Genomic DNA, 15,289 nt, shown 5'->3' with positions numbered 1-15,289 from the left:
GAGGTTCTGTTGTTCTTGTTTAGTACATTTTCCCTTTTCACACTAAGAACCCAAATGTGATGTCCTGGAGCCTGAGTGTGTGTGTTTGTTGTGCACTCTTTGATTTAGCCTGGGTAAAAGAGAGGCTGGCGTGGATTGTTTATGGGTCGATCAGTGCTGTGATCTCAGTGACGGGTCTAGTTTTTTTTAAAACAATAAATTCCATTTTCTCATATTCATACGAATCAATAAGGCCTGACCTAACACTGGTGACCAAAATGTTAAAATTAAATGTCACTAACACAATAAAGACAGAAACTAAAAACATACAAATACGGGATAAGGACTCGTTTGAGAAAATCTGAGGCTGCCTACAACTAAATTATTAGGAAATGATTTATGAATCTGACCCTAAACCTCCCAACCTACCTCACTCACTACATCCCCAATTGACACTGTAGCCCCATTAGAGCAGGTGGCTGCCTTCAGAGCTCTGGGTGTACTCTACATCTTAGAGACATTGATTCATTTGAGAAATGACAACTCTCAGGATTCGTTATCAAAGGAAAACTTTATGTAAATTTTTAATCAAACACAGCTAATTCACAACCACATAAGGAAGCATAATAAATCAGAATAACATGTTAGATATTGTCTGTTTACAAGATATTGTCATGATGAAGTGTCAGATGAGTTTGTGACTGGAAGGAGACGAAATTCCTCCCTGTCTCTACAAGTTGGGAAAAACTGTTTTATTTGATTTGATAGATTTTGTTAAATGCACACGATTAATGAGATTAAAAGAGATACACGGTACGGTATGGGTAAAAATAAACATGCAACACTATGTACAAAAAAACAAAACAGCATGTTAAGAGAAAGAGAGTATTCCCAATTATTTCCCTCTACAGATCTGTCAATCTCGAAACTCATTGTCTATCGTCTGACGACATAACAGGTCAATGGGTTTTCAAAGTCTGTCCTCTGTTCCCTGTTTATAGTCTGACTACTTCTTTTATCACAGAGTTAAATAATTCTCCTCACTAAATACAGACAGACACACACTGTCTAGTATTTTGACTATGGACACTTTGGTACACAGAATTGAGGAGCCGGGATCAAACCATCAACCTTTTTAGTGGACAACCCACTCTACTTAATGATTCACAGCGACCCGATGAAATGAAAGAACACAGCAACAAGAAAAATAATCAAGACATAAAATGTGTCGGTTCCCTGCGTTGTTGATTCTCCTTCTACTCTGGTCGAGATTTCGGGGGGGCTGATGACAGGACCAGGGGGGCACAATTTATACCATCCTCAGGGAGACCGGGGCTGAAGAATGGGTAGATTTTCTCATTGAATGTGCAACCAGTGAAAGAGTAGATCAGAGTTGCATTGTCCACATCATAGAAGGACACCAGCCCCTGCTCATGATCCACAAATACCCCGACCCTCTCTGGTTTGTTCATCAATCGGAGGTTGACGGAGACATTTTTCAGAGCCGAGTATTTGATGCTGTTCCTCAATTTAATGATCCAGACTCCCTCCCTCGGGTTAGGTGTGATTGTCTTCTTCCCACGCACCGACTCTCTAGCTACTCCTAAATCCCATCCGGTCTTCATTGCGACCTGCACCTCATAGTAGAATCTGCCTTCAGAAAAGCCCTGATTTCCCAACACGTAGGCATATTTGTTGAACTTTTTCGGGATATTTGAAATCCACATAACATGAGGAGTTTGTACTTGTTTTAAATCCTCTGAAAACACGAGCATATCACTTGCAGTGCGAGGATCAAACGCCATGTCCACCTCCCACCCCCATTACTCCCAACTTTATGCCTTCGGGCAGCATCTCTATGGTAATGCGTGTGTCAACCCTTTTTTCAGTTTCTTCGCTGATGATTTTATCACAACTCACCTTGAATTCACGACTAGCTCGCTCAGCCTCTTTAGCGAGCGTCTCCTCCAGCTCTGTCAGCGCTCTCTTGACATCTTTCACACGGTGGTGGCCACTGATACCGACATCAGACCAGTTCTTTGTGCGTGGGAGGGAGGAGGAGCAGGACAGGAAGCGCTTGATGAGCTGGACGTGGTCTTCAGTGTGTGAGATGCTCTCCAGCTTAGTGATTCTTTTCTGGAGCTCGATGATTTCTCTTTCCAGTTCTTTGACCAGCACCTCAGCCTGTCTTTCTGCTGCTCTTTGCTTCTCCTCAAGCTCCCTCAACAGCCCATGCAGGCCTCTGTCAAAAGACACCAAAAAGGTAGAGAAGACCTGAGAACTATTCACCTTTGCTTCATCTTTGTGTTTCCTCCTCATGTCCACATCATCTTTTAGTTCCTGGACCTTCCTTTGTCGCTCTTGTATCATCTCCTGCACTTTCTCCTTCTTCTGCTCCAGCTGAACCTTTGTCTCTTCATACTTCTCCTCTAAAGGGACCTTATCATGAGCTTTATGTTCGGTACACTGGACACAAACACGGGTCAAGTCATCCCTGCAGAAGAGCTCTAACATCCTGTTATGCTCCTTGCACACATTGCTCTCCAGGTCCTGCAAAGGTTCGGCCAGTCTGTGCTTCTGTAATGTAGCAATTCTCCGGTGAGGCTCAAGGTGTGTTTCGCAAAAAGAGGCCAGACAAACCAAACAGGTTTTCGAGGCTTTGAACTTCTTGCCAGTGCAGCGGTCACATGGCACCTGTCCCGCTTTGACGAGCTCATCATTGTTAGCTGAGACACTTTGTTTCATGAAGTTCTCCACCACCTCCCTGAAACCGGTGTTGACGCAGAGCTTGAGTCCCTTGCTGTACTTCTCGTTGCACAGTGGACACTGACACTGCTCTTTGCCTTTCCAGTGCGTGCTGATACAGGCCTTGCAGAAGTTGTGCCCACATGGGATAGAAACCGGCTCGCTGAGGAAATCCAGACAGATGGAGCACATGAACTGATCTTCAGACAGGAACCCACTGGCTGAGGCCATATTGAGAGGAGAGTCTAGGAAACATAGATAATTCATTGCTTTTTGTTTTGGCCATTTTACACAAAAATATAATTATTCACAAAGATGACTGGAACTATAAACACAGCAGATTAATTAAGGTTAGCTAAAACAATTTCTGTTGGAAATAGATCATTAAGTTACTTTTGTCATACTGTGGTTTCATGAAAAGAACTAGTCAAAAAATCATTCACTTAAATCAATATGATTAACAACAACAAGCCATCTCCGATCGGGATGAACATGACAAGGTACATGAACACTTTTACTGTATGTTATATCTATTAATATATAATATCTTTCATTTTTTCCTGTAGGGATTAGCCATTTTAAACAGCAACAACATCAACAATTTAAAAACTGATTTCACATCAGATACTTTCTGATGGCAAACAGATCATAAAATGACTGGTATGCCTCTCGCAGCAAACTGAAGTTTCAGAAAAACTAAAAACCTCTCAATAAGTTGATTAACAGCTACAACTCATACCTCTCTGGATTTAAAATCTTCACAAAATGTAACATGTAGTTGTAAATATTCTTGAACATCGGAACATTATCATGAGTTGAACTGTACCTGCTGGAGTGTGGAAGTGCAGCTCTGTTGTTTGTGTTTTTGCACGAACTACACTGTGTTATTATAAGAGGTTACAAGTGGTTTCATTTCTCTGTAAATGATGCAATACTCCTCCTCCTCCACTGATGCAGACTCCTCCCTTCTACTTAAAGGGAAAGTTCACTGATAGATGAAATGTCGCTCATTATCTACTCTCCACTATACCGATGGAGGGGTGGGTGACGTGTTTGAGTCCCAAAAAAACTTTAATAGTTTCAGGGGGAAACAGCGTCGCAGCTTATTGTGTCAATTGTGACCACTTTTTCAGACATAATAAAACAACAGAAAAAAAACATAAAATGCCAACATACTGCTCATGTGGCGTCATCCAAGAGTCTGCAAGCCCAGACATTCATATTCGACCCAAAACGGAGTCATTTACACTATGTTTTCAAGCCCTAATGTCCTCTGATAGCCTTCTTCAAGGTGCATTCAGTACCCTTGGGCACAACATCGTGTGGCTATGTCCGCTAAAGGGGTAGTCCACCGCTGCTTCCGGTAGAAGCAGCGGTGGACTACCCCTTTAAAGGGCCCATTTTTTACACCTTTCTGGGATTTTATTTGAGGTGTTGGTACCCCTAAGATGATATATCAGTGGTTTAAAGTCGAAAAGACTGCTGCAATGTGTATTTCCATGTCCTCTCTTCTGCCTCTCACTGGAGATGCAGACTGAGGGCCTCTTGAACCCCTCTTCTGATTGGCTGACTGCACTTTGAGTGACACGCGACCAGGCCTATCGCCAGTCTTATTCTGGCGCATTTACTATCTCTGGCTGTAAACACAGCTGAAAGTCACATTGTTATGTTTGGATACATCTATTAAAAACCTGCCACATATTTACAGTCGGTTACAATAGGAGGATGGACTGGTACCGGTTGGGTGGGGCTGAGTGACGAGTGCGATCCCGAATGACTCATACAGGGGAGGAAGTATGAAACGAGATGTTTCAATAACATATTTCTTAGAATGGACTGAGTGAAAGAGTCCGCGGAGTGACTGTTTTCATACTTTGAGGGTCCCTACTGACCCCTTCAGGTCATTACGGATAGTAAAAGCCCAAAAAATGTATTTAGCATAAAATGGGCCCTTCAATAACAATAATTGAACTGGGTTGACAATGCAGCAGCTAATTAAGAATTCTCAATAAATACTTTCTCTTGTTTGTTTTGGTGATTCGCTTTTGTGTGTCACAGTGTGCCCATGAGCCAAAACCCCACTAACAAGAACTGGGTGGTTTGTGAATAAAAAGGAGACAAGAACACTGGTCCATACACAGGAGAAAATGTGACGATGAGCTGCAGGCAATGGAAGATTTATGAATAAAAATAAGGACCAGAGACATCTGGTGGAGAAAAGATAGGAGGAATGACAAGAAGCAGGAGGCGGAGGCCGAGGTTCACTGAAGAGTGAACAGAGGCTGGAATGCAAAGTACAGCATGTACTACTTAGTACTCGATGATTCCTATTTCTCCTTTTTCGTAGAGTTGACTTCAAAAGGAGTGGTTCAGTGTTTTCGCTCAAATGAAATTAATCATGTATATTCTTTCTTCTGTCTACAAATATATAAGCGTAATAAGGGTTTCTTGAATTTTAAATCAGCAAGAAACTGATAATACTAGACTTTGAGGCATCACCAATGTGTTCAGATTTATTTTATTTTAATTACCCATGTAATATGAACCCTTTTGACCACTTCTTACTCTACTGCTGGCTGACAATTTTTGATTTTAAATGGTGGAATTTAATTAATTGTAAGGTACCATCTCACCAGTACATTAGTTATGTTAACCTAGTTTTTTGATCGGTAGTATGAAGGTTTCATATGTTTATATTTACTATTATTGTCACCAGCAGCAATAACTGTGGACTGCTGACGTCATCCTGTTGCTCACACTCCATAGCTAAGACAGCATAGACTTAATTTTACATTGCAATTATTCACATTATAAAATGTGATTAATTCATATAAACTTTACATTTCACTTTCTTACATATAATACATATATACCTTTAACATCTTTTCATATTTTTTCCTGTCGTCGGTCTGCCAGTAGCTGATTCTTTTTCTGTGGTTTCAGATCCAGATATCTCCTTTAGGTCCCACAGTTTCCACCGTCATGTATCTGCATAACTGATCCCAATCCCTGAAACGGTTCAACTGTAAAGATATCTGCCACATCTATTGTTAATCCTGCAGCCATCTTTATAGCTTCTTGTTCCCTTACCCCTCATTTGACATTTGCTGGCGTTTTCAGACTATTTTCATTTTTGCCAATATTAACTGCTGCTCGAAACCATCAACAGAAAAACCTCACCTATCGGCTTATCTTTGAGTCCTAATGAGCCATCACAGCATAAGTGAGATGATATTATCTTTGATTATATTAAAATTTAATTAAATCAACACACACACACAGACAAAAACATGCAACTATTTAAGTGGAAACCCCTAAAGGCTCCTTTATGCTTCTGCGTTTTGACGGACACGGACAGATAGGACCGCCCGATCCGCCGTGGAACGCCCTCTCCGAGCGCCTCGGAGAGCTTTTCGTGCACCTCTGATATTTCTAACTGTCCGTGTTTATTTCGGATAGCCTACGGACCGCCCTTGGCTGTGATTGGTCCGCTAACGACATAATTTCCGTACAACGTAATTTCCGGACCTCAAACTTCCTGCTTCTTTCCCTGTGTCACAACAAACCCAAACACAACTATGATTCTACGATTAATGTGACGTGTGTGTTAAGCCAGCGGAGTTGTCCGGCTGATGGTGGCTGGTGAGAGCACTGACGGCATGTGTGCACGGTCACTTACGGTTATAACAAGCTTTCATAACGTCCCTAGTGGGCTAGGCCAGTGGTTCCCAAACTGTGTGCCGCGGCACACTGGTGTGCCGTGAGGCAAGTCCAAGTGTGCCGTGGGATTTTGTGACAACCATAGCCTACTGCAATATAGTATACAACTATACAAAAATAATTATTTTAATTTACTATATACTACTTTGAATGCACTCATTCCATAATACAGAGGCAAACTCTTTATCTAAAAACTATTTAAAAAATCCTCAAAGAGGATGCCACATTTCGCTGTTCGCGCAGTGGCGCAGGTGAACACAACATTAAAACATAAACAAGAGGGAAAATGGAGCGCTTTCTCGTGCGGAGCAAACCACCAACCACCAGTGCAGAGACTGCCGAGTCCGACAACCCCTTTTGGAATTTTCACGTGAACACGCTGTCCCTCATAAGGACAGGCTCGCGGATGAGAGCTGGTGCGCCAGGCTGGCTTACCTTGCAGACATATTTGGGCATCTCAACGAGTTAAACGCCAAGCTGGAATGAAAACATTTTATCATCCACAGACAAGATTCGGGGCTTTATGGGCAAACTGACCCTGTGGCGCGAGGCTTTGGAACAGGGCTCCATGAACATGTTCCCGCTGGCATCAGCTGCGCCACAGGCAGCCAGTGAGCGCGCTATATATGCCGAACACCTTCAGACCTTAAAAGAGAGGTTTGAGCGCTATTTTCCACGTGTGGCGGACATCGAGGACAATGACTGGATCCGAGACCCATTCAACCAGGAGTCCGAGTCCTCAACCGAGAAGCTCACTATGAAGGAGAGAGAGGAGAGCGCAGAGCTCCGTGCGGACCGCACGCTGAAACTGAAATTTAGTGAGCTCACACTCGATCAGTTTTGGTTGGTTTGTGCATCAGAATATCCAACCATCTCCCACCACGCTATCGACCAACTTCTTCATTTCCCCACCACCTACCTGTGTGAGTTGGCGTTCTCCACTCTTGTTCACATGAAGAACAAGACCAGGTCACGGCTCTCTGTTGAGCAGGACTTGCGAGTGGCCCTCTCCTCCGTGCCACCAAGGATTAAAAAAATCTGTGCGCCCCGACAGGCACATGTGTCCCACTGATTTGTTAGTAGGCAGAATATTTACAAAAAAAGCCTGATTCTAAATGTTACAGTTATAATTTGTGGGTCAGATTCAGGACCATGCAGCTTTCTCATGGACAGTTCTCTGCTGAATTTCTGTTTCCTTTGCCTCACCTGTCTGGTTGAAATGGGTGTGTTTGATTAAGCCCAATTTGATAAAGTTTAAATATTTTTGTGAAGTATTTTGTTAATAAATATTTCATGAGTAGAATAGTTGTCTTGGTCACATCTTATTTGGCATTAGTAAATAATTATAAACTTAACAGATAAACAGATGATATTAGTGATAACACGTGTTATAAGGCTATTTTGCACAATAGGTGTGCCTTGAAATTTTTATTTGTCCTTTGGTGTGCCTTGGGCACAAAAAGTTTGGGAACCACTGGGCTAGGCTATCGGGCTAGCCACCATGCTAACTGCGGTGGTAACACTGCAAAAACCTGCTGTCACGACTTTAATCCCATTTCTATCATGACACTGTTTCTACAATACCGTGTACAATTTCTACAATAACACTGGGTAGTAGTTAGTGTCGGAAGTCCCTGCTGACTGTGTGTGGAAGCTGGGGGGAAGCTAGCTAGCTCCGTGTAGCTTCAAGCTACATGTAGCCTCAAGCAGCTTCAACCTGTGGGATTAGCAACACAGTTCGGAAACAAGACCGGGGAACCGCTGCGCTAAGAAACTATTACATCAGAATTTTGACCTGCTGGGTGTCACTTTATTTTATTTAGCTGCCATCGTAGCCTACACTGTGTGTGAGGGAAGTGGGGAGTAAGTAAATAAACAGCGTGGACTTCTTCTGATTACTCGTGAGGTAGGCTTCTCCAAGCTTGTCTTCCGTTGCACCACCTACTGTTTGGCGGTGAATTGTTTTCAGACGGACGGTCGTCGGAGAGGCAAAAATCAAAAAGACTCCGTGGCATATGTGCGTCCCTCTCCGCGACACGGATACGTAGAAGCATAATGGAGCCTTAACTGTGGTTTCTGATATGATTTGATCTATGTTGTGTTGTGTTGTTCTAGGAGAACGTCATACAGATTAATAAAGTTCTGCAGTCTGTATTTCTTTACGCAGAGAGAAACTGGGTCATTAGATTTATAAGTTCTCATTTTCTATATAAAAAATATGTAGCGAGGAGGCGTGAATTCCCCCTTGCCCCAGCACTGACGTTCTCTTGAGCAGGGCACCTCTCTCTCTTAATTACCCCAAAAAAACCTGTTTACACACCACCAACACAAAGCCCATGCATGACCGTGTGTTTGTGTGTAACTACCAGTCTGTGCATCTGCTCCCCGTCTCATTGAAATACATTTTTAATCAAAGTGCTTTAAATAATATGCACCTTTAATAAGATTGCATGCTCTGTTTGTTTGCATGTTTGTTCTGAAGGTCATTACCACAACAAAGAATGTGCATTTGATCTGATGGCCTATTTCCATATGAAAGTACAAATCAAGTGTGGCTCCCACACCTCATTAAACCAAAATAATCTTACTATTTCTGTTTCTCTCTCAACATAAATAAACTAATACCCTTTTTGGCGCAGCTCAGTAGTAATGATCTGAAATGAAGGCGGGAATGTGAGGAAGACTGGCTCATCGGCGTGCAACATTCCTGTATTGTAAAAATATATAATTATACACGGCCATATATATATATATATATATATATATCATATATGTATGAGGTACGAGATAATGCCTTTATATCTTTTTCATATTTAAGATATTTATCTTTCATCCCAATATAACTCGAAATAGAAAACGTAAAATAACAAAAAATACCTGAAATATAAATTAAAAAAGAACAGCAATAAATTAATATATAGGGAGAAGTACCTATACATACTTTGAGTACATGTTTGTTAGGAAAACCTATATAATTCAAAAGGATTACATTCACTTTTTCTTCACATAATGAATACATCATTTTTTTTTAATTTCATTTCAATAAAGTCTAGTACCCTGGGCGATCCTGGCTGTTACCATTTTCTTGTCACAGTTTTCTTCTACTTGTAGCCAAAATAATTTAAAACAAATATTTGTGTCTGGACAGTTCAGCTGACTTTTTTTTTTTTAACGTTAGTTTACCAAATCACCACTAGATGGCGGAGCGACCTTTCCAACAGATCAACGTGCAGCATCTTTGTATCGATGTGAAGCTATGAAGTGAAAATCTCTTCATAGAAAATACTCAGATAGCTGAGTGGTGTTAAAGGGATCATTCACCCAACAGGAAAATGCACTCGTTATCTACTCACCACTTTGCCGATGGAGGGGTGGGGGAAGGGTTTGAGTCCACAAAACTCTTTTGGAGTTTCAGGGATAAACAGTGTTGCAGCCAAATCCAATACAATAGAAGTAACTGGGGACCACTTCCTCTAACGTAAAATAAACTAGTGAATAAATACAATACATAAAAAACTACTGCTGCTCTTGTTTATGTTACATTTGATTTGTTTCTTTTACGTTTGAAGAAGTGGGGTTTCAATTTACTTCAATTGTATTGGTTTACCCCTGAAACTCTTGAGGTGTTTTTGTGCACTCAAAAACTTCAACCCACTCCCTCCATCAGCATGGTGGTGGTGAGTAGATAATTTACGATTTTTTTCATTTTTGGGTGAACTATCCCTTTAAATTACAACAGATGCTTCATAAGATATATCTTCCCCCAGACATCATCACATCCTGGTGCACGCGCAAACACACACACACACACACACAGACACACAGACACACACACACGCACACGCACACGCACACGCACACACACACAAACACACACACACACACACACACACACAGAGATAGATAGATAGATGGATAGATAGGGAAATAGAGAGAGAGAGAGCTATAGGTACAGGTGCAAGTGCACTAGGGCCCCCTGCAGCTCCACTCATTATAACCATGGACTGTATATATGATGACTGTTAATGGAGATGGAGAGTAACGCGCCAGAGAGGAGAGGGGGGGTCTTTCCATGTCAGAGCTCTCACCAACTTTTTGAAACATCACAACCGGCACAGGCGCATTCCTTTACGCGCGTAGCCGAGCGCACTTCGACAACGCGCACACGGCCAAACAGAGCAGAGTGCGTCCCAGTGGACATCCGAAACCTGGGAAGTCACTTTAACTGCAATGTCACAGAGTCTATTTCCTCAAAATGGTGTTTTATTAATGGGACCGTCTAGTTTTCTCCTCTGTCACCTCAAACGTGGTAAAACAACTAACAGCAGTACTGTGCACCACTTGACAATCATGATGCGTTTCTTCTCTGAACACGCTTCCTCCACAGAGCAGGATGTGTCATCGCCACTGTATGAATCACAGATGTTATCAGCACGCTGCAGGTGAAACTGATGCAGTTCTGGGTTCGAGAGTGATGATGTTGGTTTTCCTCCTCACTCTCTGGGGTGTTTACCTCTGCACCCCACACGTCACGTCACGCACGTGGTGTGGAAAGGACATGTTGGTTGCGAGACGCGTCTATCTGGAGATGGGATCTGTGGGAGCAAACTCCACCCAGTCGATCGGATCTGTGGGAGCAAACTCCACCCAGTCGATCGGATCTGTGGGAGCAAACTCCACCCAGTCGATCGGATCTGTGGGAGCAAACTCCACCCAGTCGATCGGACCTGCTGGGTGGAGCGGAGGGCAGTGTGCGCCCACAGGGCTCGGGGCGGGTTGGTCGGGACGCCTCCTGACAAGTCCCGCAGGAAACTTCACAGGGGCAAAGTCCAGCCTGTGCGCCACGGAGACGGCGTGGTGGAAGAGTGCACGCGTGTGTGTGTGAGTGAGTGAGTGTATGTGTGTGTGAGCCGGGAACTCATGTGGCATGGTATTTGAGAGAAATGCTCCAAAGATGGCGGTGGTAGTCGCGGGTTCCTCCGGGGTGCCCAAGAGTGGGTTCGTGGAGGTGCTGGTGCGGGAGCTGTGGCACAAAGTTTGGGCCAACTTGAACGAGGAAGCTCTCACGCTGAGCTGCGAGGAGAGCGACGGCGTGAGCGACCATGTGAACTCCGACGTGGTCACGCACGGATCCTACCTGGAAAACAACAACAACACCAACTCCAACAACGGCCCCCCCAACGCGCGCACCGCGTCCACGGACCCCCCGCAGCGGGTGCCCGAGGCGATCGCCAACAGGAAGCGGTGCGTAAAGGTGTGCAAGCAGGAGATCGGCGGGCTGGGGATCAGCATCAAGGGCGGCAAGGAGAACAAAATGCCCATCCTCATCAGTAAGATCTTCGAGGGGCTGGCGGCGGATCTGACCCAGGCTCTGTACGTGGGGGACGCCATCCTGTCCGTGAACGGCATGAACCTGCGGGACGCGACCCACGACGAGGCGGTGCAGGCGCTGAAACGGGCCGGGAAAGACGTGACTCTGGAAGGTAGGATGGGCTGGAGGGACTAGGTGTAAGAGTAGGACAGAAGCAGAGTGTGAATCCTAAACTTTTCTCATTCACCTAGAGGCCAATCGGGTCTTATTTCAGGGAGCATACCTGGCCAGATAGGAGTTAAAGGTTCATTATAGATAGATAGATGGATAGATGGATAGATTGATAGATGGATAGATGGATGGATACTTTATTAATCGCAAGGGAAATTTAGATTATCCAGTAGCTTATACACTTAAACACTTAAACACCTCACTGACATAAATACATAAATCACATACGGAGAACATATTTACAGGAATGGAATGCAATGATGTATTTGTGTCAGTGTCCAATAGGGAAGTGTTCTTGTGCTGCTGGAGTGGAAAGTACAATAAAATATATACATATATATAAAACAACAAAAATATATACATATATAAATATATAAGAATTGATTATGTCACTTTTCTGCATCAGAATGTCTGGACCTATATGTTCTATATTCTGTTGAGTGGTAATATTTTCAATTTTTTGCAGCAAGCCTATAGAAATCCACAATTGTTTTCCTTGCGTCACCTGTCAATGGCGTGATACCTCTATGTGGATATGTCAGGGCTGTGGTTGTCTGATAGAAGTGGCCAAATATTGACTTTACGTTCAAGGTTCTTTTGAACACTGTTTAATGTCAATGTGACACTTGTAGATCTTCAGAAGTTCAGATCCTCAGATGTTTGCATGTTAAAGCTAGGGTTGGTGATCCTGGAAAAGCTAGTAAGCGCAGGCTACATGCGACCGATACATCCCACCTACTCCCATCGGCCCTCTAGTCAAAAGGAGAGGTGGCATTCTTTTTCTTACATCAGATTTTTCTATTCATATCTCATTTCTTGAAAAAAAAAATCACATTAATCTTCAAAGTGTCAGGTTTGCCTACAGCCTCGCTATATCTTAGGGAACCAAAGTGAAAGAAGAATTGACACTTTTTTTCCGGGCATCTCAGGAAATGTATTTCATTTCCACTAGTAGAAGGGACGAGGCTGTTTCTAAAGTGTGTGTGTGTGTGTGTGTGTGTGTGTGTGTGTGTGTGTGTGTGTGTGTGTGTGTGTGTGTGTGTGTTGCCGTGGGGACGCACTGGCTGTGTGCCATAGTGGGGAAAAAAGGAGGCTGACTGGAGCTTTTTGTTAAAAAAAACAGTTTGGATTTCTAAGGAAAAACAGTTATTATTAAGCCAGAGGTGCCGTGGGAGAAACAAGCGAGATCAAACTAATGTTGTCTCCTTTTACCTCCTGGTGCACTTCTCTAAGAAAGAGCTCTGAATTCAAACCCAAGGAGCAGTGCGGCAAAGTTGGTGTTTTGCAGATTTTGTTAGCCACAAGTGAGGATGACAATTAGGCTGATGGCGGGCAGACTCCACTGTGATGGCTGAACATCATTTACACACATGCAACCACGCCCACACATTGACACACACACACACACACACACACACACACACACACACACACACACACACACACACATACACACACTTACACTTTCATGTACTGGAAATTGTGCCCACTTCTGATTTTTTCCTGTTCCTGTGAGGACTTTTGCACCCAAGATTGTACAAAGAACAAAGTCTCTCTCTCTCTTACACACACGCACGCACACGCACACACACACACACACACACACACCTAAATACTTTGTGATGAGCGTTCCCGGGGGAGTACAGAGGCTACACTGCAGAGAGGAAAGCAGGTCCCAGCTGTAAACTTACCAAGATAAGACAGAAGGAGAGAAGGAAGGGACCGGGCACTATTGAGCAGAGAGAGAGAAAGAAAAGGGAGGGGGTTGGAGCTGAAATGTGAATTTACTGGTCTTAATGGTGAGAAGGGGAGAGAGGCAGCAGAAAGAGACGCAACTGGAAAGCTAACAGGGGAGGCTAAAAGACTGATATACAGGTGACAGTGCAGGTGACTGTCAGGGTTACACAGTATTTCACCACAGCTGTCTGCATTTGGGAAAGCAGTGACACAAATAGGCAGAAGATAAAATGACATTAAGGTGCATTTTCTCTGGATTTTGTGGGTGTCTGCTCAGTGTGAAAGGTACTTAACATGTGACCAAGCACGTAAACGTTTACTAAAAAGACGTGAGCAGTGAGATGTAAAGCCTGACAAGTGCGTTTATTTCTGAACGTGCGTCACCGTCTAAGGAGTGAGAGAAGCAGACTGTGTTACATGAGGAGTGAGATCAGGAGGAAACATCTCAACCGCTAGGAGATAGTACACGTCTCTTGGGAGAGGACGTGTGCACTGTATTTTTCGTGTGTTTGTGTAAGTGGGTCTCATTAGGAGGATGGTGGACGGAGGCAGCTCAGATATGGACCACTCGCTCCCATTTGAGGCAGGCTGTAAGAGAGTAACAAATTGAAGCTCTGGTAAAAAACAAACGTTCTCCAAACAAAGCACTGGGATTCAAGCTCTCATGTCAGAGGTGCAGACTCTGTGGTTGTGTTCAGTGGCTCCGTGTGCTGTCTGACAAGCCACATGTAAATTCCCTTTGTGGTTCGATCAAGCCTCTGCAGCTGTGATACAAAGCTCCTCCATTACAACCACAGCCAGTGCCAACATGGTGGTCCAGTGAAAGATTGGTTATGTATGACAAATGCCTACAATTACAAACTGATGATGAGCAACAAACAAGATTGTACTGAAAATGAACCAATTGAACCGGTACAGCGCAGTGTAACTTCACTCTAAAGATTGTACGGCTCTTATTCACAAATAACACTTTTGTCTCACAGGGTCAGACAACTGCAAGGGGCGACACTCTGTCCTTAACCCTCAAGAAGAGTGAGGAAAACTACCGAGAAAATCTTTCAACAGGGAAAGAATCGTAGAAACCTCAGGCAGAGCCACACGTGACAGGAGAAGGGCAAGGAATAACACGTGTAACTGAGGACATCAGCAAAATAACAGTATTTACTACATTGATTAGAAGAATTCAGCCATAATAATTTGACTATTATTTTCGCTGTACTTTTGCTGCTGTAAACTAATCGAACGCTGGACTCACTCGTCGGCATTTGCTGCGTAAACTGAAACGCTGTTCATAAACTTTGTGTCATATGTTGCAGAGGTGCATTGTGGTCCCTTCGCGTTGCTCGCGATGCATACGGCAGAAGTTGAGAAGAGCTGAACTATTTATGCAACAATAGAGGCACCAGCCAATCGTATCATCTCCAAACAAACACTGGTGTAAGCGAATTAAATCACGTTAATGTGAAAGCACAGGCAACGGGCTAACCTGGTGTGTGTTCATTTGGTTTTGTCAATTTTATTATTTTACTGTGTATTTCTCTTTAGCTTGGTATTGATAGCATAAAA

The 15,289-nt window shown here is 43.4% G+C and overlaps 1 protein-coding gene and 1 pseudogene across 1 annotated transcript in view; one reads left to right on the top strand and one right to left on the bottom strand.

Annotated features, from left to right (window-relative positions):
- Positions 1-531: 531 nt before the first annotated feature.
- On the bottom strand, positions 532-3,617 carry LOC133013626 (E3 ubiquitin-protein ligase TRIM39-like; annotated as a pseudogene).
- Positions 3,618-11,131: 7,514 nt separating this feature from the next.
- The window catches only part of sntb1 (syntrophin, basic 1), a 37,404-nt gene continuing 33,246 nt past the window's right edge, over positions 11,132-15,289 (top strand). Inside the window, exon 1 of the mRNA XM_061080443.1 lies at positions 11,132-11,927. Coding sequence (XP_060936426.1) covers positions 11,372-11,927 — 556 coding nt within the window. The 5' untranslated portion in view covers positions 11,132-11,371. The remainder of the gene's footprint in view (positions 11,928-15,289) is intronic.

The sequence above is a fragment of the Limanda limanda genome, chromosome 11 (genome assembly GCF_963576545.1).
Source record: "Limanda limanda chromosome 11, fLimLim1.1, whole genome shotgun sequence".
Lineage (NCBI taxonomy): Eukaryota > Metazoa > Chordata > Actinopteri > Pleuronectiformes > Pleuronectidae > Limanda > Limanda limanda.
This window is presented reverse-complemented; position numbering and strand designations above follow the sequence as displayed.